General features: G+C 50.1%; 1 protein-coding gene across 4 annotated transcripts in view; it reads left to right on the top strand.

The window, feature by feature from the left end:
* The window catches only part of RGS9 (regulator of G protein signaling 9), a 70,464-nt gene extending 45,366 nt beyond the window's left edge, over window positions 1-25,098 (top strand). For all 4 annotated transcript variants that reach the window (XM_025999633.2, XM_025999635.2, XM_025999637.2 and 1 more), the window contains 7 exons: window positions 534-649; window positions 5,258-5,345; window positions 7,918-8,056; window positions 10,782-10,867; window positions 13,064-13,181; window positions 22,468-22,943; window positions 24,645-25,098. In XM_025999633.2, the coding sequence (XP_025855418.1) occupies window positions 534-649; window positions 5,258-5,345; window positions 7,918-8,056; window positions 10,782-10,867; window positions 13,064-13,181; window positions 22,468-22,943; window positions 24,645-24,795 (1,174 nt within the window). In that variant the 3' untranslated portion in view covers window positions 24,796-25,098. The remainder of the gene's footprint in view (window positions 1-533; window positions 650-5,257; window positions 5,346-7,917; window positions 8,057-10,781; window positions 10,868-13,063; window positions 13,182-22,467; window positions 22,944-24,644) is intronic.
* The last annotated feature ends 350 nt before the right edge of the window (window positions 25,099-25,448 follow it).

Here is a 25,448-nt window from a genome sequence, read left to right on the forward strand (position 1 = left end):
TTGAATCTTGGAGGAGGCCCTGGGAGAGGGTGTATTGGTGACAGTAGAGTCTGCCTAGGGTTGGGGGCCTGAGGGCAGGTACAGGACAAATCATTGGTTCCTACTAGATGCCCATGTAGTCCCGTGGTGAAGGGACATGGGGCAGGGTGGCAGTGGCCAGAACACCCATCACCAGTGCTGCTCTGGAATCCTCTTCTGGTCTGATGTGGCAACCGATCCTCCGCTGGCCAGTCTCCACAGGCCTTGGAGGCGGCACCTTTGCCCTGAAGTAGAAAGGAGTGTGCCCGAGTGTGAGGCTGTTTGCTGTGGGCATTCTTCTCACCTCCGGGGTACCAGTTTTCCAGATGAGCCCAGGGGACTTACCTGAGGCTGCATTTTCCTAGCAAGTGATTACTTGGATTGTTCATTTGTGCAGGGATTGGGGTGGGGGAGGATTGGGTTGAGCCCTGGGCCGTGGGACTCCTAAGCTTGGTGGTGGGGGCCCCTCCCTTGCACTGAGTGTCTGGTGCATTCATAAATCATCATCCTTGCAGGGTGGAAGTCCCAACCAAGATGCGGGTGGAACGATGGGCTTTCAACTTCAGTGAATTGATCCGAGACCCCAAGGGCCGACAGAGCTTCCAGTACTTTCTCAAGAAAGAATTCAGTGGTGGGTCTTTGATTTTTTTAAATACAATTTTTACTTTTAGAAACACCCCTGCAAGTGTCCAGCATAGGGTTTCGAGGATTTCTCAGTAGAGGCCCCATAGTTGGGGGATGGTGTGGGGCCAGGGGACTGCACCTGCTGACAAAATCCACGTAGCGTTACCCACATCTTCGAGGGCTTTGTCCCCTCTGGCTCTTCTCACTTTTTCACGCTGATTCTGGGGTCGCCAGTTCAAGAGTCCTGCATCCCCTGCAGCTGAGTACAGCTCCTCAGGGAACCCCCGGCCAGAAGGGAAGCCAAAAAGCAAATTTTCTTTGTCTGGCAGCCTGGTTTCCTTCAGCTCACTGCTTCTCTGACCAGGCTGTGCATTTGAGTCACCTGAGGGTATTTTAAAAACACATCCACCCAGATCCCATCTCCAGATGCTCCTTTTTTATTGGTTTGGGGTGGGAGCTCGGCAGGCTTGAAAACTCCCCAGGTGATTCTAATATGTGGCTGCGCCGGAGAACCACTGTCTCAGCTCCCGCTCTGCTTCCTTTGGGGCATCAGGAGCGGGACGGGCGGGGCCCTGTTTTATACTCCATCTCCAGGTGGCTCAGCATGGCAGGGAGGCACTTGCAACTTCTTAAATACACTGCCCCTGAGAAAACATCTGGGAAAATTAAAGGTCAGATTAGGATCGATTTCAATAGGCCGAGCCTTCAGTTGGGCTTCTCCAGCCTTTGCTGAAAGATGTGCTTTTATGGGATCCGTTCATTTGCTTACTGGATCCCTGGCCCTGCAGACTATCCTATTTGAACCTCCATTCTCAGCCGCTTGTTCCCAGGACCCATTTGTCTATGGGGTTGCCCCTGAAACTAATCCCAGGGGACATGCCATTAGCCTGCTTGACTGCCTGATGCAGCACATTACAATATGGATTCCTGACAATCCTTCTCTCTAATCAAGCCTAATTGCCGTGATAAAATAAAACCCAGAACAGATGATGGGAAAGGCAAGTGCTTTTAGCTGCCCCCCCTCAAGCCTACCCCAAGCAACTGGCGAATAAGAGGATAGAGTGCCATCTAGCGGCAGCGTGGCAAACTGCACCCTGAGCTTTCCCACCCTTACTTGGTAATAGTGAGAATCTGTTGAAAAGATTTCCTTAAAATTAATTAAAAAAAAAAAAAAAAAAGAATTGCACAAACTTAGATGGAAACTTATGCCAGATTCAATTCTGAAAAATCTATAAGACGTTTGCATTTTTTCAAGTTGTGTCAGAAAGTCAATGGAAATTTTAAGCGGAGAATTAATAAGCAAATTGTAGTTTTGTCCTGTCTTATGTGTCACATAAATACTACTTCACATATATTCATGATAAGTAGCTTATCTAAGCTCTAAGGTGAATTCATTTGTAAAGATATTCCCCTTGATTTTCTGCCTTAAAAAATTTATTTCCTGAATTCTGAGAGAAATATTTTAAGTGACAAAATGGATATACTGCTCTCTAAATCGCTTGATTTAGGTGTTCCCCATCCTTTACCCTACAGTAGATGATTATGGCATAAAATGTAATGAAAATCTATTCAGCTATAAAAACAATAATGTGTGTCACACACAAACATATTGTGCAAATTGCTTTTCTTTAATCTGAGATCTCACATTGAAATGTCAATAAATGTACATGAGGAGATTATATATGTATATACAGTGCATACATACATAATTAAAATAGATATATCTTAGGTAAAAAAATATAAAACTAAATCATCATTTGTATACTGTGACCTATCTTTATAAAAACAAAGGGAATCAATAGAAACTTATAATGTGTTGGGGTGCCTGGGTAGCTCAGTCGGTTGAGCGTCCAACTCTTGGTTTTGGCTCAGGCCATGATCTAATGGGTCATAGGATCAAACCCTGCAGTGGGCTCCACACTCAGTGGGGAGTCTGCTTAAGATTCTCTCCCTCTGCCCCACACCCACTCACTTTCTCTCTCCTTCTCTAAAATAAAAAAGATAAATAAATCTTTAAAAAACAACAACAACAAAAAAAAGAAAAGATTTCCTTGTGTTATTAAAATAATACTTCTGGTGATCTCCTCAAGAGATTCCCGAGGCTTCAGGGGTAAACAGGGGAGATGAATCGTGAGTTTTCTCATTTAAATCACGTTTTTAAGAAATCGGGATCTACTTCGCATACCGTAAATAGGCGTACCATGTAATTCATGTGCCATCATCCTTTAGAGTGTACAGTTCAGTGGGTTTTTATTTATTTTTTAAAAGGTTTTATTTATATATTTATGAGACACACAGAGAGAGGCAGAGACATAGCAGAGGGAGAAGTAAGCTGCCTGCAGGGAGCTCGATGTGGGGCTCAATCCCAGGACCCCAGGATCACACCCTGGGCTGAAGGCAGACGTTCAACCACTGAGCCACCCGGGGGTCCCCAGTTCAGTGGTTTTTAGTATAGTCACAAAGTTGCACAACTATCATCACTATTTATTTGTAGGACATTTTTACCACCTCACAAAGAAACCCCGAACCCGTTAAAAGCCATTCCCATTCCTCTCTCTTCCTCTGCCCCCTCCCTTCTTCCCCCTTCCCCACCATTTAGGTGACCTCGAATTTCCTGTCTATCTTCATGGATATGCCTCTTATGGACATTTCATATAAATGGGATCATACCTTTGTGGCTTTTTGTCTTCTTTCACACAACATAGTGTTTTCAGGGTTCATTCCTGTTACATTATTTAATGGTCCTTCATTCCTTTTTATGACCAAATAATATTCCATAGTATGGAGAGGCCACCTTTCGTTTATCCATTCATCATTTGGTGGCCCTTTGGGTTGTTTAGAGTTTCTGGCTGTTGTGAATAATGCTGCTATGCACACTCATGCACACGTTTTTCATGTGCTCACTTAATTTTTTATGGTAATAAAATATTCATCACATAACATTTATCATTCTAACCGTTTTTAAATGTATGGTTCAGTGGTGTTCCGTACATTCACGTTGTTGTGTACCCATCACCACCATCTACCTCCAGAACTGTTTATTTTCTCCAACTGAAACTCTGTCCCCGTGAAACACTAGCTCCCCATTCGCTGTCCCCCCCCAGCTCCTGGTGACCACTGTTCTACTTTCTGTGTCTATGAATTACTCTATTTTTAGGTACCTCATGTAAGTGGAATCATACTTCTTTTTTGTCCTTTTGGACGGGCTTATTTCACTCATTTCACTAATGTCTTCAAGGGTCATCCCTATTGTAACCTATGTTAGAATTTTATTCCTTTGTAAGGCTGAATCATATCCCATTGTATGGAGATGCCAGGTTTTGGCTATCCATTCATCTGCTGATGGACATTTTTGCTTCCACCTTTGGCTATGGTAAATAATTGCTCATTTAATTTTAACCTTAAGCATTTGCTTTTTTTTTTTTTTTTTTTGCCATGAGTAAGGCGGTCTCCATCGCACTTGTTGTGAGAGTGATTGGCTGTCACTTAAAAGCATCACTGGCTTGTCCACTCCTGCCTGTGATCTCAATCCTAAGAGCACCCTAACATTCATGTTGAAGAGCAAGGATCGCTATAGAGTTATGGGACAGACATCAACAGTTTAGAATTATGCTGCTTTTTCCATTCCGATGCACCTGGGAACTTTCCAGAGAATGGTGTGAATGGAGAGGAGGGGGAGCTCCTGTCTCTCCCCCCCCCCCCACAGCATACTGTGATTTACACACATGCACGTGCACACACGCACATACAACACACACCTACCCACATGCACACCCATATGTAATATGCACACACAAGCACACGTGCACACACAGCCACTTGCTGCCCCACTGCTGTGATCATCTGTATTTTCTTAGGCACAGATGATCACCTGGGTTGCTTGGACCCAAGTACTTGCACTCCTTGTGGGTGCCGTGGGGAAGTGAAGGCTCGAGAGGAGACTGGCTTTCCTTCCGGGCCCAGAGGAGCCGAGTCTATGAGGCTCAGGTGAGCCTCCTCTGGGTCCCCCCCGTGGCCAGGCCTTCCCTGAGAGTCCATAATTGCTGGAGCAGCCGCTCTGTAAGGACCTTTGGCTGGAATATGCCACACAGGGGGCTGTGAAAGAGGGAGTCTCTACACACAAAGGAAGCAGAAGTCATGTGCAGCTGCTGAGCATAAGCGAGGTGAACGGGGGCTTTATGAAGAAAGCCTGTGGGGGAGCAAGCAGGACGTGGGTACAAGCCTATCCTATGCTAGCTTGTTCAAGCAGTGTTTGCTACAGTCACATTCCAGGACAGTCCCTGGGTGTTGATAGGACCTCTGACCCCAGGAGAGGCCCACGTGGCTGCAAACGTGGTGGGTGCCAGGCTGGTTCATTTCAGAGACCACGTGCGGGGCAGTGGCAGGTGAACAATGTTCTCCCAGGCTCTGGAAGCAAGACTCGGCTCCTCCTCTCGAGGGGTGTTTTGTCCAGCCTCGCAGCGTGGCCTGGGCGTGTTCCGCAGAGGGGAGATGCTCCCTGGGGCATGGGGACTGAATCCGCCCCTGCTGACCCATCTCTCTTCTTTCCTCTTTTCTTCTCCCACCTTGGTTCCTGCCTGGCTTTTGTCTGCGTGGACCTCTGCTCCCCGTGCAGGAGAGAATCTGGGATTCTGGGAAGCCTGTGAAGATCTGAAGTATGGAGATCAGTCCAAGGTCAAGGAGAAAGCAGAGGAGATTTACAAGTGAGGACTAGCCAGATTGTTGGGAGAGCCTCCCTGTGGCCCCCCCTCTGCCCCCGCTGGCCACCCCATCACCTCCGATGGAAGGGGAGGGACCACATTCCTGGTGTGGGCTCAGGCTCTGCAGCTGCCAGTGCTATAGATAGATGCATCCCCGCTGAGGCTTGGGGCTTCCTCGGGAGAAAGGCTGGGGAGGTGCGTGGTGTCCCTGCCCCGTTCCCAGGGGAATGTGCTCAGGAGTTAGAACAAGCTGCCCAGAGTCATAATGCACTGCTTTGTTTTTGACTAAACCCCCTTAGATGTCCTGGGAGGGGGTGTGTGTGCGCGTGTGTGCGGGTTTGAGAGAGAGGAGAGAGACAACAGGTGGAAGAGGAAAGCCTCCTATCCTCTGCCAGCTTGGAGAAGTGAAGACCATGAGGTCAGGGAATGTCCCCAAGTCTCTGGGATGGGGCCCCCAGCTTGGAGTACAAATGTGGGCTCATTTCTTCTTTTGCATGTAATGGCTCTGGGCCCTGCTAGCTCAGCACAGCAGTGAGTCTGTTCTGCTCCAGGCCTGCTTCTCCCCAAAATTGCCCTCCATGTTACCCAAGAACCCAGGGTTCTAGTTCAGAGGGCCAGGCCTGCCTCTTCTGGAGAGGAAGAGGAGGTGGGCCGAGACCTGGGCCCGCTGAGCTGCAGAGCTGTTGAGATGTGTGCCCGCCCCCTCCCCCGCCCCCTGGCTGAGCTGGGCCGTCCTCCCTGCCAGTCCTTCTCTCTGCCCTGGTCGTAGTGGACACCAGCTTTGGGCTCTGAGTGCCCAGCATGTTCAGTTCATATACATGTAGCAGTGGTTTTCAGAGCCTAAGCCGCGAGCCGAGCTGTGTGCTGGGCTGGGACCGGCCCCCGCTGGCCACCAGACTGTAGCTTCAGTCGGGACAGCAGGCCAGATGGCCCCTCCGCCCTGAGTACTTGCCCCTTTGGATGTCTGGTGTCCTTCCGACAGGCTCAGAACGGGCTACTGCAACTTTCCGAAAGGCTCCAGTAACGCCGACAGCCTCATACTTGGGGGCATCTTGCACTTTCTCAGAAATGTCCCCACCTCCTCCCACAGGGGGGACTGTGCACATGGAGAGAAGTGGGGATGCGGGTGGGATTCTCCTTCCAGGAAGGTCCCCTGACGTCCTTGCTCAGAACAGTGGTACCTGACCGACTCACACACCACGACACACAACTCCTAACTCCAAAAATCAGCTGTAAAAAACCTTGCTGCCTCCACCTTTCTAACAGCTAGCTTCCTTTTTCCCTAGGCTCCTCTATTACAGTGTCTTAGTCTAAATTCCAAAATTTTGATGTCTAGCTTCAGGGTGTGGCAAAACTATTCGTGGATTTCTAACTCTGAAACAAGTCAAAACGGGAAATGCTGGAGAGCCATGTGGCTGAGTTTGGGTTCTCATTGGGGCCATCCACCCTCTGGGTGCTGGGACTGTGGCTACCTCCTGACTCAGCATAGGAGATTCCTTTCCCTTTCCCTTTCCCTTTCCCTTTCCCTTTCCCTTTCCCTTTCCCTTTCCCTTTCCCTTTCCTTTCCCTTTCCTTTCCTTTCTTTCCTGATTTTATTTATTTATTCATGAGACACACAGAAGCAGAGACATAGGCAGAGAGAGAGAAGCAGGCTCCCTGTGGGGAGCCTGATGTGGGACTCGATCCCAGGACCCTGGGATCATGACCTGAGCTGAAAGAAGACGCTCAATCACTGAGCCACCCAGGTGTCCCAAGATTCATTTTTAAATACATCTAGAGAGCCTGGCTGGCTCAGCGGAGCATCGGACTCTTGGTCTCAGGGTAGTGAGCTTGAGCCCCATGTTGGGTGTAGAGATGACTTGAAAAAAGAATTTTATTTTATTTTATTTTATTTTATTTTATTTTATTTTATTTATTTTTTTGAAAAAAGATTTTTATTTTTTTTAATTTATTTATTTTTTTATTTATTTATGATAGTCACAGAGAGAGAGAGAGAGAGGCAGAGACACAGGCAGAGGAAGAAGCAGGCTCCATGCACCGGGAGCCTGATGTGGGATTCAATCCCGGGTCTCCAGGATCGCGCCCTGGGCCAAAGGCAGGCGCCAAACCGCTGCGCCACCCAGGGATCCCGAAAAAAGATTTTTAAATACTTCTAGACTGGGCCAAGGGAGAGCAGAGGCCCTGGAACCCCTGTTTGGGGATGTCTCGGCCTGGTTCTAGGTGAGCCCCAAGTCCTTGTCAATAAAGCAAAAGGCATTAAATAGGAAATTGGATTCTGTCTTCCAGTGGCTGGCCTTGCTGCACCGACTGTTTGCTCCCCCAGGGGTTGGGAACACTGAAGTTAAATACGCACCTGCTGAATACTGGTGTTGACATTTTCTTGCTTCTAAGAAATGTCCCTTGCCAACCTGTTGAGACTCTTTACTGTCCCCTTAAGAAGGACTGCTGTCATTCCCAGTGACCTGCTTCATTCTGGGTGACCCGAGTCATGTCGATCCCTCCCTCCCAAGCAGCTGTAAACTTTCATTAGCTGACTTGGTTGAGCTACTGGCTAACATATTCCTCCCCGCTCCAGGCTCTTCTTGGCCCCAGGGGCGAGACGGTGGATAAACATAGATGGCAAAACCATGGACATCACAGTCAAGGGGCTGAGGCATCCCCACCGCTACGTGCTAGATGCCGCGCAAACCCACATCTACATGCTCATGAAGAAGGTAGGTGGGGTCTGTGCGGATGGCGATCTGGGGCCAGGATGCCCTTCCCTTCTCAGGTACCTGGAAAAGTCTTTACCTATGGGAGCAAAGGGAGATGCTGTGTGGCTTCTGCTCTGCTGGTGTTGGGGTGCAGTGTTGTCAACAGTCTCTTCCACCCATCCACTGGCCTGGAACCTCCCAGAGGCTCCAGTCTTGGTGGCTGGGTGGGGATGGGGGGACACTTACAGATGCTCAGATGCTGTGTGCATCCTTTTGGGCTGTCACTCTGCAGTAGTGGTACAGGCGCTCATGCCCTGGTGATGAGAGTGTTGCTACAATAGCTGTTATTTGGGGGGGGTGGTTGGGAGGTGCTGTCACGGTGCAAAGCATGGAACTTTGTATCAAGGACAACCCATGGGGCAGGACTTGCTTCTCCAAGGCCTAGATAATCCAGGGTCTCCTCAGAGGTGAAGTCAAGAGCCAAACTGTGTCCGCCTGCATCTGAAGGCACCTCTTAGTCTCTAGCATAGAATGTGGCAGTTCTGGAGGCCCTGACCCTAAGCAAGTATCACAGGTTGGGGGTGGGGAGGAGTTTAGTATCTGAAAGAGACAGATTTGGTGTGATGATGGTAAAAGCCTGTGGGAATTCAGGTGGCCTTCCTGGGTTATTTTTTTTAAAGATTTTATTTATTTATTCAAGAGACCCACAGAGAGGCAGAGACACGGAGAGGGAGAAGCAGGCTCCCTGCAGGGAGCCCCATGTGGGACTTGATCCCAGGACCTGGGATCATGCCCCGAGCTGAAGGCAGACCCTCAACTGTTGAGCCACCCAGGCATCCTGCCTTCCTGGGTTATTAATGAAAAGTGAACATGGTGGGAATTTTTAGAAAACTGTTAAAAAAAAAAAAATAACCCAAGACACATATTAGTCACTTTCTTAAGAAATTAGAATTTGGGGCTTGGTGTTGGCCTAAGAGAGGTTTGTTTCTTACTTAATGTCATAAGAAGACTTTCTTCAGAGGTCCTGGATGGCTCAGTCTATTGGGCAGCTGACTCTTGATTTTGGGTCAGGTCATGACCTTAGGGAAGTGGGAACGAGCCCCCCATCGGGCTCCTTGCTCAGACACAATCCTTGCGTCTGCTTGAGATTCTTTCTCCCTGCTTACATGCATACACATACACTCTCTCTCATAAATAAATAAATATTAAAAAATAAGACTTTCTTCACTTTAACTTCACATTACTACAGTTATTCTTATGGCAAAGTATCTCTAGAAACTTTCATTTAAAAAAAAAAGAAACCTTCATTTATATGATGGTGGTTTGTTTGAGTGGCAAATTTTTATTAGCTTCCCTTAATTATATTTCTTTTATTTAGTGTTTTATGTATATTGTGTTATAAAGAGATTTTTTACTTTGCTTTTCTTTTTTGAAGATTTTATTTATTTGAGAGAGAGAGAGAGAGAGAGAGAATGTGAGCTGGGGGAGGGGTATAGGAGGAAGAAGGAGAAGCAGATTCCTCACTATGGAGGGAGCCCAACACGGGGCTCCATCCTAGGACCCCAAGATCACAACGTGAGCCAAGGGCAGATGCCTAACCTACTGAGCCACCCAGGCACCCCTTCTTTGCTTCTAAAATATGTAATAGTTTAGAATTTTCATGAAGCGAGATGAACCACTTTTCTCCACTTATTTTCCATCAGTGGGGTTTCTCTGTTTAGCTTACAAGAAGACTCTCACTTCCTTAATAATGGTCTTCCTTTGGGTATTTAGACATACATTTTGATTCTTAAAAATGTGGTTTTATACAGCCTTTTTCAGAGACACCCATGGAAGCCAGATTCTAGCCAGAACAAAACGGAGTCATGCATAACTTAAGAACAACACATACACTTAGTGGACCGTGTGTCCCTATAGGCTGTGTCCTATGGCAATAAACTCAACATGACGCGGTGATCTATAATCACCACTCCCAGACTCTGTCCTGGTCCTCATAACTTTTACTGCTACCACTTAGTCTTTAAAATGGTACCGTTTTGATAAATTTAAAAAACTCAGTCCCTGGATTGTTGCTGTGGGCCTCATCCCATGTTTGTTATAACGAGAGTTTTGAGTTGGTTTGGAAGCGACAAGCATTCATGAAGTGACTTCTCTGATTCTGCCAACGTCCAGGAAATAGCCATCCGAGAGAAATCGGACTCTTGGTCTTTTAAAAAAATTATTTTTATTATTTTCTTGCTTTTATATCCAAATTCAGGGCAGAAGGGGGTGTTTGTGGGCTTCGAAGTAGGCTCCATGCTCATGGCTGCTTATTTTCCTTGGAAGGAGATACTGGGTGGGAGAGGTAAGGTACAGGTGGCCTGTCATCTCACGCTTACCTCCCAGAAGGTGGATGTTAGCGCAGGGCGTTACAGACCACAGTGCAGCCAAAGTGTGTCAGAATCGGCGAGAGGCTTGTTTTAAGACTCCGATGGCCCCATCCTGGGGGTTTCTGATTTCATAGGATCGGGTGGGCCCAAAGATATGTGCTTCTAGCAAGTTGCCGGGTACAATTGATGCCGCTGGTCCGGGGACCACAGTTGAGGACCGTTGCTTTAGACACACGTCTGAATGCCTTTCACACAGGATGCAGATTCCCTTAACTTTGTCATCTCACTGCCCGGGGAGGGCTTGGAAACAGCAAACATATTCGTTTGATTTGACACTTCCCCTCTCTTAATTACTGTTTTTCTCTTGTTCCCCCTAGGATTCTTATGCTCGCTATTTAAAATCTCCAATCTATAAAGAAATGCTGGCGAAAGCTATTGAACCTCAGGGAACCACCAAAAGAAGGCAAGTAGAGTGGTCTCTAATTGCTGGTTGCCTGCTGTTTTGTTTACAGGGAAGTGAGGGTCTTTTTCAGCCAAATGGCCATGATTGAGATATTTGCTTGATGAAAATATTGGGGACTGGGAAGGATTTCTTAAGGGTATGATTGCCTTGTTTGGCTTCAGAATGCCCTGAAATCATTCTAGCAAGATTTCCTTAGTAATTAACTGCCAGTAAATTTGGTTTCCCTGACACTGGTTCGAGAAAGTTCTGATTATCAGACCCATCATTGCCCTTGCACAAATGGAAGCCTCTCATTGGTTTGTTAATTGCTACGCTTGCCCACCTTGAAACTAATTTGTGGGAATTAAGTTAGCCATGTCCTCGGATCCTTGGAAAGTCCTAAGACCTTAGAGAGCATAGCCGACTACACCCCCAGAAAAACAGCAGACTAATGGGGGAAATGAACAGGGGCATTCTAAGCATCCTTGTTGATGCCAGGGACCCCCTTTTTGCGAATCCCCTGTTAACTGGTTCGTGTGCACCTTCCCCATTGGAGAGGTGGGTCATCCCATCTAGCAGAACCCGTGGGCAAAGGATGAAATGTTCCGAGGGGCAGTTTGAACTCATTCTGGGGAGGGGGGGAGGGCGAGAAAACTCTGTAGGGACTGAAGATTCAAAAGAGGAGCCTAGTGACAGCTTGAACAAAGACACGGGACTTTGGCAGAGGCTTTCCCAGAGCCAGCGCGTGGCCTGTCCCCCCATGGTTGGTAAATGTTCCCCTGTTTGCCGGCTCAGCCCACGCTGGGCTCTTTTCCAGCGACTCCAACTCAATTCAAAAGAGGGGTGGTTGGACCGGAGCCTTTATCAAAGGAGCTTAGAAAAAACAACCCAACTTGGTTTCATTCTTGAGGATAATGGCCCTGTTATAAAAAGGAGAGAAAGGAAGTCTCTGTGGTGCTATTCTTCTAGGTTTACGGGGAAGGAAGGGAGTTCAGTGTCCCTGGGGGCTTGAAAGCTTCTCCTTTGAGCCACAGAAGGGAGTGTAATCTCTCCAGAAGTTCTGCCAGAAAGTAGTGGGGAAGGGAGGACAGTCTCGTATTTCTCTCTCCAGATATTTTGTGAGTTGGGGCAGACCTGATAAATCAGCTGGGATCTTTTCTGGAGCACCCCGAGGTGGGACGGGGGCTTGTGTGCTGGTGTGGCACGAGGGCCCTGGTGCACCACTGGCTTGGGAGTGGGGACTTGTGGTGTGGTGGTGTCCCTGTGAGTGAGAATACCTGTGTAAAGGCTCCTGTACCGAGGGAAGCTCAGCCTGTACATATGTGGGGGTTGCGGTGGGTGTGAGTTTGTCCCACGGCTCTCGAGCGTCAGACGATGTATGAAACTTACTTTCTCTGGAACCAGTTAAATCGAGCTCCATGCTTCCCCTTGGCAGGGCTGGTGGGAGACCCAAGTTCAGGCCTGACTTACTGGTAGGAGAGCCCTCATCTTCTTCCCTAGGGCAGATACAAGAATCCTCTGGGCCTTTGTAGTCCAGAGATTTGGGGAGGTCTGGGGTTTTAAGTCCGCCCTTGCTGCTGAAATGCTTGTTTTCCAGGCATCGCAGCTCCCAATTACCTGCATCACCCAGAGCTTTCACCTGGTCCCCAAGACCATGGTAGACAGAGTTGGGTCCCCGGAACCCAGGCTTGACTTCTTTTGAGGTCCTGACTCATCCAGTGCATGCACAGTACCACCAGCCCACTGACCCTCTCCGGGCCTCTTCCCCCTTGCTTTGCTGGCCCAGCCTCTCCCTCTTGGGAGCCCAGGTCTTTTCCTCCTTCCCAGATCCCTGGCTTTTGAAAACAAATGCTCCAACTGCTCCCTGAGGCCAGAACCCTTGGAGCCCCCTTCTTTCAGGAAGAGCTCACCGGGAAGTTCAGCTGACACATTGATTTCTAACCCTTGTAGAAGGCAGGTTATCACCGCCACAGCAGCCCTCCTTGCGCCTAGTGTAAAATCCAAGGGCAACTGGTACTCATCTGGTCCGTCCAACAATGGGGGAGAAAGAGCTAAGGTGGAACATGACTCTGAGGGCCCCCCTTGGGGCTCACCAGGAAAATGAGGTAAAAGCCCAGATTCTGGTCCTGCAGCTCCGTCTCCCATCAGGTGGTACAGAGGCCCTGCTGGGTGGGCCACTTGCCTTTCCACCAACCGCCACCCTGTCCTTCCTTCCAGCTCCGGCCTCCCATTTATGCGGCGCCACCTGCGTTCCAGCCCGAGCCCCGTCATCCTGAGGCAGCTGGAAGAAGAAGCCAAGGCTCGAGAAGCAGCCAATACAGTGGATATCACCCAGGTCATGAGCAAGCTGGACCGTAGGAGCCAACTCAAAAGAGAGCTACCTCCTAAATAGATCTGTGACTCTTGTGGGGGGTGGGGTGGGGGATGGTACGAGCAAAGAAAGGCAGGGTCAGAGCCTAGAGGATGCTGTTCCCCATTAGTGGGGTAGTGGGGCAGGCAGGTTCATCCCATACTCCCCCGACCTCCTTCACGGTGGACTTCCTAATGCCAGGGCGGCTAGAGCTAGGTCCCCCAACCCCCCAGCTCCAGCTCACCAAGGGCCAGGGTTGCCAGCGGTGGGGTGAAGTCACCTGTCTCAGTTGCTGAGGGGGTTCTTGCGGTGGGAGCATACAGAAAACAGGCTGCTTCATGAGCCACCATTTGCTTTGAAAAATGATGGAGGAGGCCCCTCCACTCCCACAAGGCATAGTTTTTTCAGGTACATCCATTTCAGATAGCTTAATGAACCTCCTCATCCCACCTCCCCAATTTAGACTCTGCTTCTAAAGGAGTCTGAGATCCCTCCCAGGGACTAGCTGCAGGGTCCCCAGGACTCCCCTGCTATACCTTCCTGGAAAGGCCCTGCTAAGACATCCCTGGTGAGCTTGCTCTTGGTCACAGTTAGGGAGGGTTGGTGAGCTCTCTCCTTCCCTTTTTTCTACCCGTCCCCTGATACCTACCAAGGGAATATGTAGCTGGTAGGGATGAAGGACTGAGGCTAGAAGCCTCCAGAACAGTCAAGGGGAAATAGCTTTCTGAGGAGCTTCATTGTGGGTAAAGGAAAGGTGCTAGTATCTTCATTCGTGGGAAGAGAGATGGTAAACACCTGGACGTTTTCAAGATGAATTAGGGTCAAAGATAATACTCTTTGGGATATTTTCTTTCTTTCTTTTATTTTTCTTTAAAGATTTTATTCATTTGTTCATGAGAGACACAGAGAGAGAGGCAGAGACACAGTCAGAGGGAGAAGCAGGCTCCCTACAGGGAGCCCAATGTGGGACTCCATCCCAAGACCCCGGGATCACGCCCTGAGCCAAAGGCAGATGCTCAACCACTGAGCCACCCAGGTGTACTTCTTTTGGATATTTTCTAGATGCTGGTGCTTCCGTCCTGTGTAGCTATAGACTAGGTCAGTCCTTGGTCAGGGTGGAAGGGGAGAACAGATCTAACTCTGACCTCGGGAGGAATACAAGGTAATCTTGAAGTTAGTTAGCCTCACCTCATACACCTGTGTAAGAACATAAAGGAGGTAGAGTAAGTCAGTGAGCCAGGAACCGACATAGCACAGCAAAAAGACTCATATGACACATTTTACTGAGTATCTATTATGTGCCAGGCATTGGTGACTACAGTGGGCATGGTCTCTGTCTCATAGAGCTTATAGTCTAGGACTGACAAAAAATAATGAAGCCGACTGTATCACCACCTTTGCTGACAAACACAAAACTAGAGCGGCATCCAGTAGTCCGGGTCTGTTGCTCATGGGTTTAGAGTCATCTGTGCGGCTCTGTTGATCTTGGAGCTCATTCCCATCCCTGGAGGAATGGTCTGTGGTAGCCTAAGCTGGGATGAGTGGAATGATTCTTCTCTACTTCTCATGTCTCTTGTCCTCCGACAGCCTGGCCTCAACATGATCTGGCATGATCGATGCTGATGGTGGAATTGCAAGGGAGTGAGTGGAAATGCATAGAGTCTTGAGGTGTAGGCTTAGAATTGGTGCACGGTCTTCCACCTCATGTTCTTGGCCAAATCAAGTTACAAAGCCAGCCTAGAACCAAGGGGTGAGGAAGTAGACTCTATCTCTTTAGGGAGAGAAATTGTAAAGTCTTGTTGCAAAAGACGTGAAGACAGGAAGGATGAAGAATTGAAGCCACCATTGCAGTCAACAACAACACATTTATGTGGTCAAACCTGTACAAGGTGTTATAAAGGAAATGGATACGATGCTGTGATAGGAAAAAGGGGGGTTGTGTACACTAAGACGGCCTCTCCAAGGTGGTAACATATAAGAGGGTGAGAAAAAGTGGGACATAGGAAGCATGTGGGCAGGCAGGGAGAACTTTCCAGGCAGAGGGGACTGTCTGCATGTGTAAAGGCCCATTGTGGGGAAGCAGCTTGGAGTGAATGCAAAGCTAGGCAAAGGGAGCCTCATGGGCAAAGGAGACATGGCACAACGTGAGCTTAGAGAGGTGGGCAAGACCAGGTCATTGGGGACTTTTCAGGTCATCACAAGGAGTTTGTGGCTCTTGGTTTCATGCTAGCAAAATGATCCCATTATTCTCTCCATTTTCCCCAGTCATAGACTAGTTTACACTCTGGAAGAGCAATCAGAGGTATGCTTTGGTCATCTCTCTTTTGAAGAATGTTGGAGTCTTTCAACTCAGGGAGGGCACCCCAAGCAGAAGTTTCTGGTAATGGCCATTGTGTACTGAGTGACGTGAGGCAGGGCCATGTCTCATCACTTGGAGCCTAACGCCTGAGGTACTGAGTTCTGCAGAAGCATATATCACGTGAAGGAAGGAAGGAAGGAAGGAAGGAAGGAAGGAAGGAAGGAAAGAAGGAAGGAAGGAAGGAAGGGAAAGGAAAGGAAAGGAAAGGAAAGGAAAGGAAAGGAAAGGAAAGGAAAGGAAAGGAAAGGAAAGGAAAGAGCCCTGGATTTGGAGAAGGCTAGTGGTAGGTGGCATGTGGTCTTCACCAAGTCACTTACTGTCTCTGCTTCCTGATTCATGAAGTGAGGGGTTGGGACCGGATCCATACTTCTTGAAACAGACTTTGCGAATTCCAGGAGGGTACCCAGCCCGGGGCTTCCATTTTACTTGAAGATTTAAAATGAGATGAAACTTAGGTGATTTTAAATTTTCTTGCATTAAAATACTCATGAATGTGTTATGAATTAGAATGCAAAATGTACATGAATTTTTTAAGCTAAAAATTGAGACATCAAAGACATTTCGTGCTTGGCTGTGGCAGGTTTAGGCTTTGCCCTCAGACTCCTGGGAGAGTATGTTTACCAGGCTCTCCTGCTGTTTGTCCTACTTTACTAGGGAAGCTAGAGAAGCATGAAACCAGAAGTGCATATTCACTACCCTTTCTAGTTACCTCTTAGGAGTGGAGAGCATGCGCCCGGTGCAATAGTGGTGAGGATGGCGGGGTATCAAATGCATCGTGAATTCCTCAAGTTACAGACTGCGTCAAGGTCATCTTTGACTCAACCATCTGCCATCGCCCTTCTCATGGGTGAGATGTGTCTGCTTGACAGGTCTCTCACCCTCCAGCAGATGACCAGGGGCACATAGGGACACCACACATATCAATGGAAACATTCCCAATGTCAGATACACAAGGATCCCACAGTCTAATGAGAGGCACAAGCGTGTAAAGTTGGCTGTCGTGCTTGATGGGATTAATAAGTGTCAATAAGTATTGTGACACTACCCCTCTGAAGGAAGGTGGGAGATGAATGGCTTTAGTCCCAGACAGTGACAGTTATGTCCTCTGAGTGTTCTCTAAACACCTGTTCTGTGCTATGTCCTCTAAGTGTTCCCTAAACACCCAGTGAAGGGTGCCATGGCCGATACAAAAATGGACGAGAGGTTCTTCACCCTCGAGGGGCCGACAAGGGTGCGTGGATGCAAAGATGCAAGGTGAGACAGAATGGAATGGAGGCTGGGGTGGTGTACAGCACAGCAGAAGAGCACAGAGATGGGACAGGATCGTCAGGCCTGGAGGACGGAGGGCGAATCCTCCAGAATCTCTCATGTTTGGCAGCAAAGGAGCCACAGGTCCCTACCCAGCTTTGAGGTTTCCTAAGTGTCCGCTGCTGGGCTCCAGCAGGTGGAGGCTGCTCCTGCTAGCTTGCTCTGTGTGGCATATGTAACAGGAGCCCCGCAAGGTCTGTTTGACTCTCAAAGATTCAAACAGTATCTTGGAATCTTTGAGAATCAAACAGTATTTTGAAAATCGTATTTGTTTGGACAGCATTATTGCTCTATTTAATGATTATGGTATTCTCTGCTGTCTGTGTCCTTAGACACCATCGTAATTCCTTAATGCCAGGTTTTAAACTGCTTGAGTTTCTCTGTGGTGGGGTATAGATTATACTAGAATATAAACTGTGTGGTAAAGTACCAGGATTTACTCTGTAGAATTTCATTTTAAAGCTTGACTTTTAGAGAGAGGACTGTTCTTTTTTTTTTTTTTTTAAGATTTTATTTATTTATTCATGAGAGACACACAGAGAGAGACAGAGACATAGGCAGAGGGAGAAGCAGGCTCCACGCAGGGAGCCCAATGTGGGACTCGATCCTGGGACTCCAGGATCACGCCCTGGGCTGAAGGCAGATGCTCAACTGCTGAGCCACCCAGGCGTCCTGAGAAAGGACTGTTCTTGTGAGGATTGTGATAATATAAAGGCTAGAGACAATAGGTAGAGGACATTGGATAATGTCTGGCATATAATTGTTCAATAAATGCTAGCTGCTATTATCAGTGTCATAACCATCATCACTGTCACCGTCCTCCTCCTCATCACCATCCTCTTCCTCATATCACTGCCATCACCGTCACTATCAACATCATCATCAACAACATCATCATCACCACCACCATCACCATCATCGCCACCACCACCACCACCACCACCACCACCACCACCACCACCATAACCATCACTATCACCACCACTACCACCATCATCACCACCTTCATCATCAGCACTGCCACCATCACTACCATAACCATCATCACCATTGTCATCATCATCACCATAACCATCATCACCACCACCATTACACCATCACCACCATCACCATCACCACCATTACCACCATAATCATCATCATCGCCATCATCATCATCATCATCATCACCACCATCCCTAGCAGCATATGGTCTCAGAGTAAGCTTGGGCTTTCTGCATCTGTCAACATCGACCCATACAGTGATTCATTATTCTTTGTTATTCTTTATTATTTAGGGCATTTCCTGAAGTGTGTTTACAACTTTGTTTCCCTAAACCATCTTACTTCTCTGCTCTCTCAGAGTCTTGCAGTGTGGCCCTCCCCACTCTCCAGAGACCAGGATATATTTGAAGGGAGGAGAGTGGGGCATTGGTGTCATATCTGCTGTCTATGAGAGGGCTGACCAGCAACAGTACAGTGACTGGTCCATCCTCTGGTTCCAGCTTCATGGCTACAGTAAGGGGAAGGTCTTGTGCGAGGCTGTGCCAAACCAGATAGTAGGTAGGAGGAATGATGGGTTCACCCTTGTAGATTGTTCTCCATGGAGCCAGTTTGCTTATGGGCTTTTCGAGGCAATGGGGAAAGGGAAAGGAAGGAGGGACCATAGGGGCCGCTGTGTACACTGCATGATGAACCTGAACGTGGCTCACAGGATGGGGGAGTCCAGGAGGCCACAAGGTCTCCTTCAAATTCTCAGCCAGTTTCTAGACAAAATGAATCGCATCTCCTTGCACCACCTGCTTTGCACTCCATTGAAAGGCCTGTGATTGTGTTTTCATGTCACTGTGTACCCACTGCATTTCATGCTCCTCTCCCCGTTCTGTTCGCTTCTTGCATAATAAAACAGCAGCACAAGACCAAACAAACCAAGCTCCCAGAGCTTCACCGTGTCTCTGCGTGTCACATTTCTTTGCCATGTGCCTTGCATGCCGCTGCTTCGCTGCCTCACACCAATGGTGGGCATGGCATGCGCTGGAGGGACTAGGTCTCTGTGGGAGGGGCCAGAGTCACGGAGGGATGGGGTAAAAAGTGTCCTGCTACAGGTGTCCAGGGCCAATGGCGCTAATGGCTATTTGCCTAGAAGGGACCTTCCCGGGCCAGGTAAGTCAAGCAGGACAGTCGCTACTTCCTCACCTGTCTTGTCATTCATCCTGGAAAAGAAGGTGCTGGAGGAGGTGAGGGGTGAGCAGAGGACACAGAATTGGGTGGGTGCGGGGGGCGGTAAATGGAGAGGCCCCTCCTGTCATAAGCTCTACCATCTTGGTCAAGTTGTCATCTCCACGAACCTCAGTTTTCTTATCCGTAAAGTGGAAGTGATCACGAGTTTATCACAGGTTCTGAGAAAGTAGGACTCATGGTTGGGTGTCCTCAGTCAATTTATTTATTTATTTACTTTTTAAAATTTTTTATTTATTTATGATAGTCACAGAGAGAGAGAGAGGGAGAGAGAGAGAGAGGCAGAGACACAGGCAGAGGGAGAAGCAGGCTCCATGCACCGGAAGCCCGACGTGGGATTCGATCCCGGGTCTCCAGGATCCCGCCCTGGGCCAAAGGCAGGCACCAAACCGCTGCGCCACCCAGGGTTCCCTCAGTCAATTTATTGAGGGAGGAGAGCCTTGATGCCACTCCATCTCTCTTAACAAAGCCTATTTCCTAGTTTTGTTGTTTCAGTCTACTGTGCAGGACCCCAGGTCCTATCCAAGCCCCGCAGGCAATGGGATGGCCATCAGGATCAGTTGACGAAGCAGGGGCTGTGGGGTTACCCACTCCTGGGACTGAATTCTCATCTAGTTGCTGTGTTAGCTGTCTATTGCTGTGTAACAAAGTCGCCAGACACAGATGCTTGTTAGCTCACAGTTGGCCAGAGGAGGCTGGGCTGGGTCCTCTGCTCATGGTCTCACACTCAAGGTCATGCCAGGCTGCTGTGTTCCTATTGGGGGGGGGGCTCTTGGGAAGGGTCTGTTCCAAGCTCAGTGAGGTTCAGTGTCTCATTGTAAGGCTGAAGGCCCCAGTGGTTTTTTGCTGGCTTTTAGCTGACGGCTGTACTCAGCGCCTAGAAGCCGCCTCAGTCCCTCTCATGTGTCCCCCTTCCACTTTCAAAGCCAGTAACAGAGAATTTCTCCTTCGTTGAATTCCTGTCATGCCTCAGACCTCTCTGACGTCTGTCTCTGGCCTCTAGACTCAGATCTGAAGGGTTCGTGTGATGAGGTCAGGCTCACTCAGATAATCCTTTGTTAATGTCACCTATGCCATATCACATAGCCTGACCTTGGAGTGACTGTCACGTGACGTTTATGGTCTGCACCCACACTGGAAGACAGGGACGGGAACGTAGGGACCACCTTAGCATCCTACATAGCACAGTCCCTGTTGGTTGGAGAGCCTCGGGAGGGTGATGAACCCCTCTGGACCTCAATTTTCTGTTCTCTAGAATGAGGGCATTACAGACACATACATCTACTAGCACATAGTAGATGCTTCGTATGTTATAGGGCCGAACTCTTTTCACCAAACCATCGTCTCCTGACCCCTTAATTAGTGCAAGCTTTTATCATTATTCTCTCTCTCTCTTTTTTAAGATGTTATTTATTTTAGGCAGAGGAGAGAGAGTGAGCAGGGGAAGGGCAGAGGGAGAGGGAGAAGCAGACTCCCCACTGAGCGTGGAGTCCAACACGGGGCTCGATCCCAGGACCCTGAGATCATGACCTGAGCTGAAACCAGGAGTTGGATGCTCCACCGACTGCACCACCCAGGCGTCCTTCCCCTTTATGGTTATGCCTGTCTGTGTTATGCAGACTGTGTCCTAAGTGGAGACCCTCATCTCCATAGAAGGACAGTGTTAGAGGCATACTGTGGGGCTCCTCAAACTCATTGGGCAGGATAACAAAACCGTGACCTTGGGTGTCTGTTAGAAGATGCCGTCCCTCAGTTGCAGTCCCTGAGTCCCCGTGGGTGGGTCTGACTGGGGCTGGGATCTGCACCTGCAGCAGACACCCGGGGTGATTGTGAGGTGGGCTGAGGTGCAGGCTGCCCTGGGACATGCAGCCCGAGAGCCCGGCTTCAAAGCCTGCCTCGTTGTCCCCAGTGGCCTGTCCTTGGGGCTCACTTTTTGAAGCATTAGCGTCCTCATCTATAAAATGGGGATAATGAGAGTTGGTCACCTTACCAAGTGGCTCTGGGAAGTAAATGCAGTGATCCACGAAAAGTGCTCAGCCCAGAGCCTCTTATTTGCTGATTCTCACTACATATTAACAACGATGAGTCTGTCAACCCTGGGCCCCAGGTCTGGGCCTTGGCTCTGGTTTGTTGGCCTGTGGCTGCCAGAGCAGAGGAACAGAATCAGTGGTTCCCAGCTGCTGTTTCAGGATGGGATTGAGCTTGAACTTTGGGGAGCTGGTGGGGGAGAATGGAGACCACCGCCGGTGCCCCTTGGCAAAGCCTTCGGTGGCCTCCTGGCCTTTCTTTTCCTCCAAAAGCTGTCCTTGGATGTGCCTGGCACACACGGGGTGACCTGGAAATCAGGCCACACCCCAAGGAAACCAGCTGCCTCCAGCTCAGCGCCCTGAGCTGCCCTCCTTTGGCCCCAGGATGATGCCCAGGCCCCGGGGGCAGGCAGGCTTCTCTAAGCCGGGCGTCTGTGGGGCTGTGTCAGTTCTGGAGAGGGTTTGTTGTTCCCTGAAGTCCTTTCTGGTTCTCTCTCAGAGACAGCGTTGGCCTAACTGTCCCAGAGGGTCCCCTTCCCCACCAGGACCGGCACATCCTGGCTAGACTTTGGTGTGGGCACAACAAACTGGGCCGATGGGCCCTCGGAGGCCTGTCTATGGAGGGTAGAGAGGTGACAGCAGAGAGCCTCCCTGCAAATTCCAATTTTAACCTTGTCGGCTCAGACAAAGCTCTCTCGGGCTTCCTCGCTGAACACCTGCCTGGTCCGGCACTCCGGCCCCTCTGCTCCTTGACTCTGGGGCCTTGGGAGCCAGGGAGGCTGAGATCCCCCCCCATTCCACCGACGTGTCCTGGTTCCACACTCAGTCTTTCTGGCCCCCCTGCTTTGCTGTGGGAGGCGTGGAAAGTGCCAGAGCGTGTCCACCCCAAGTGTGGCCAGATTGACAAGGGTCGGGGCCCAGGACAAGGTGGATGGTCTCAAGCCAGCGGGGCCTCAGCCGGGGCTCCTTGTACCACCTCCACTGCTCCGTCACAGGGTTTAGATGCCTCCAGTCCTCAGGCTGGGAGCCAAGGATAGGGAAGGGATGGCGTGGGGGGTGGTGGGTGCTGAGTGCAGTTCACTGGGGGCAGGAGTTGAGGGGAACTGGAGGCCAGCCTGGCCACACCTGGTGCCCCAGATCCCGAAGACAGTCTGGGATGTGGCCGCCTGACTCCGGGCACCGTGGCGGGGGTCAGGGATGGGCAGCTCCTGGGCAGGAGGCCTCGTGCGGCTGTGCCACTGCGGCGGGTGGCTCTGGGCACCCTCCCCGGCTCAGGGCTGTGCTCCAGGCACGGGGAGGAGCTGAGGGAGCAGGGCCCCCCTGGCCCACGCCACTCACTCTGGCTCTTTCCTCCCTGCAGCCGGGCCAGCACACCGCGCCCAGCCCTCACCTGGCCGTGTACACCGGGACCTGCGTGCCCCCCTCTCCTTCCAGCCCCTTCTCCCCGTCCTGCCGCTCCCCGCGCAGGCCCTTCCCCTCACCCGGCCGCTTCATCCGCAGGCCCAGCAGCGCCATCTGCCCCTCGCCCATCCGGGTGGCCCTGGAGAGCTCAGAGCCCAAGGCGGAGGCCAGCGGGCCGGGGGCCTGCGCGGGGCCGGCCGACGCTGATGCCCGGGGGGCCTCGGCCGAGCGCCCCTGGCCCCGGCCCCAGCCCAAGGCCCCGGCCAAGGCCCGCGCGGCTCTGACCTTCGGCAGACTGCTGAGACGGGGCTGCTTAGCTTCCCCCGTCTTTGCCAGGCTCTCGCCCAAGTGCCCCCCCGTGTCCCACGGGAAGGTGCAGCCCCTGGGGGATGTGGGCCAGCAGCTGCCGCGACAGAAAGCCAGGAGAGTAGCGAAGTAAGAACCAGAAGGGACTGTGCTGTGTGCGCGTGTGTGGGTGTGTGCACGTGTATCTCCGTGCATGGTGCACATGCCTGTGCAGTGTGCACATGTGCCTGTGCGTGAGCGTGCAGATGCCTGGAGGTCTATGCACACTTGCCTGTGTGAGCACGCATATGTGTGCATATGCCTGTGTGTGCGCATGTGTGCACATGTCTGTGGGGGTGTGTGTTTGCACATTTGCCTGTGTGTGAGCATGCATGCATGTACATATGCCTGGGTATTTGTGTATATGTTTGCACGCTTCAGTGTGTGGGAGCATGCACAGTGAAGTGCACATATGTCTGTGGGCATGTGAGTGTGCATGTGTATGCATGTATGTTTGTGGCGGGGACCAGGGCTGTGTGGCTTGAACACGGTCTGGAACTGGGGGCTGGTGGGTTGGGTAACGGGGATTCTAGCCTAGTAGACATTAAAACAAGCTGTGAGATAGTTTCTAGGAACTCAGCATTGCCCTCCCCTGCTTTCTGAGAAAGAAAAGGAACAGGTGTCTCTCTTTTTCATCCTGTTCCCCCTTCTGTTCAGCACACACCCTGCCCCATTCCCCAAACGTTACTCTAATGAATCCACCGCACTTCTAAAGGGCAAGAAAGGCCAGTGGCAGCCCTGGGAACCACAGGTGTGGGGGCTCCAGTCCCCTCCCCTGTCTGAGGTGCCCTCGCCTCAGCCACCCTCCTCCTGCATGTACCTGCGGACTCCCAGAGGGGCTTGCTGGGATCCCTGCTTCTACAGTCACTCCTGTGAAAACCACAGTGCGTCTCTTCCTAGAGGTGGCCCCTCTCTGCTCCATTGTGGGTGGCGTTGCAAGCCTGACTTCTGAGAACCCCAAGTGCCCTGAGGCAGCTTACTGGATGCAGAAAACTCCCAGGGGTGCTCCATCGCTCCTGGACCAGTGACAGAAAGGAAGGTTGTGGACAAGGCAAAACTGTGAATTAGGCCCCACCTATGTTTGGTTTGGGGAAGACAGTTGGGAGTATCCCGGCACCAATCAACATGAGCCTGTGTTTGGCCTTGGCTGGTGTTGGAGAAAGAAAGCTCCATGCAGAGGTCTCAGGTTGCCATGGATACCGGAGCATCCCTGGCCTCCTCTGCCTGGCCAGTGTGCTCGGGAGACAGCAGGAGGCAGAGGTTATTAGTTCTCTGTTGCCCACGTTGTTGGGAGGGGGAGGAGAGGCAGGAAGGCGGCCAAGGATTGAGGGTGAGCATGTCTATCGATTCTTCCCAACTAACCTTACTCAGGGAATGTTCTAGCTTTGCAGCCGCTGCCATGCCACACACACACACACACACACACACACACACACGGGCTTGGGGCTTTTAATAGGCTCTTTGCTCAGGGGTACCACTTCATCAGAAGGCAGTCTAACTAGATTGAGGATTAAACTGCAGGCATGTCCTAATGGGACATCCCGAACTCATTAAAACCATAAAAAATTCAAGCCCCTCAAAAATGAAAATAAAACATCTTTCGAATCAGCCTCAATTCAGCAAAAAAATGTGAGTCCCTTTCTACCACCAATAAAAGAAATCCACCGAGCCATTTGCTAAACACAGAGTTTTTTGGCAACTACACCTGCATGTCACTCTTCTCCAAGGATGTCAGGGTATGTTGAGGATTTGCTTTCCTTTTGAGCACTTGCTTTCCCTTTGTGCCTGAAGCTTTTTTCAGATCAAAATGGATGTGCCTACGCAGAGTGGGACCTGTCTGATGGACTCTGAGGACACCGGGACAGGAGAATCGGGTGACCAGGGCATAGAAAAGGAGGTCATCTGCCCCTGGGAGAGCCTGGAGGAGGGGAAAACTAGCTGAGCCAGGGGCCGTGGACCAAGAAGACGCTTCCAGCAGACCCCGCCAGATGGGGCCATGGGCATGCTTGTTCTGGAACCAAAGTGCATTACGATCACCTTTGGGGGCCAGAGAGAGAAGATGGGATGGATTATGGGGAAGTGTGTGCTGACTGGGGTCCCAATGGCCAATTCTTACCCTTCCTCCTGACCTTCACTCCCTTGGGCAGAAGAAAGGCACGTGGACCAGAGGACTCTACTTGCTGCCTTAAAACTGATAAAAGAAAAAAAAAAAAAGGTTAACTTGTAAGAGTCTTTTGGATTGGAATGTTAGTGTGTGTCTGGTTTTATTAGTTAGTTATGAGCTATTATTTATGAATTAAACTCATTTCTTGTTTGGTTCTAGGGACAAAGGCACACTGAATCACTTTTAAGAACTCCCTTCCTGTCTAAATTGGTTTGTGCATGTTACTTTTATCAACGGAGCACCCCAGAGTGTGGCATCATTCAGGAAGGGGGCTATGGGGAAAGGCATCTTTCTAGAATGCCGGGTGTGTTCAGATCCACCAAGAAGTAGAAACAAGATGGGATTAGATGGGCAAGGGATATTTGGGGGGAAGGATAAAGAGTGGGAGCTGGAGCTGGAGGGGGTGAGGGCTCTCGGACCCTCTGTCAGGC

This window comes from Vulpes vulpes, chromosome 2, assembly GCF_048418805.1.
Source record: "Vulpes vulpes isolate BD-2025 chromosome 2, VulVul3, whole genome shotgun sequence".
NCBI lineage: Eukaryota > Metazoa > Chordata > Mammalia > Carnivora > Canidae > Vulpes > Vulpes vulpes.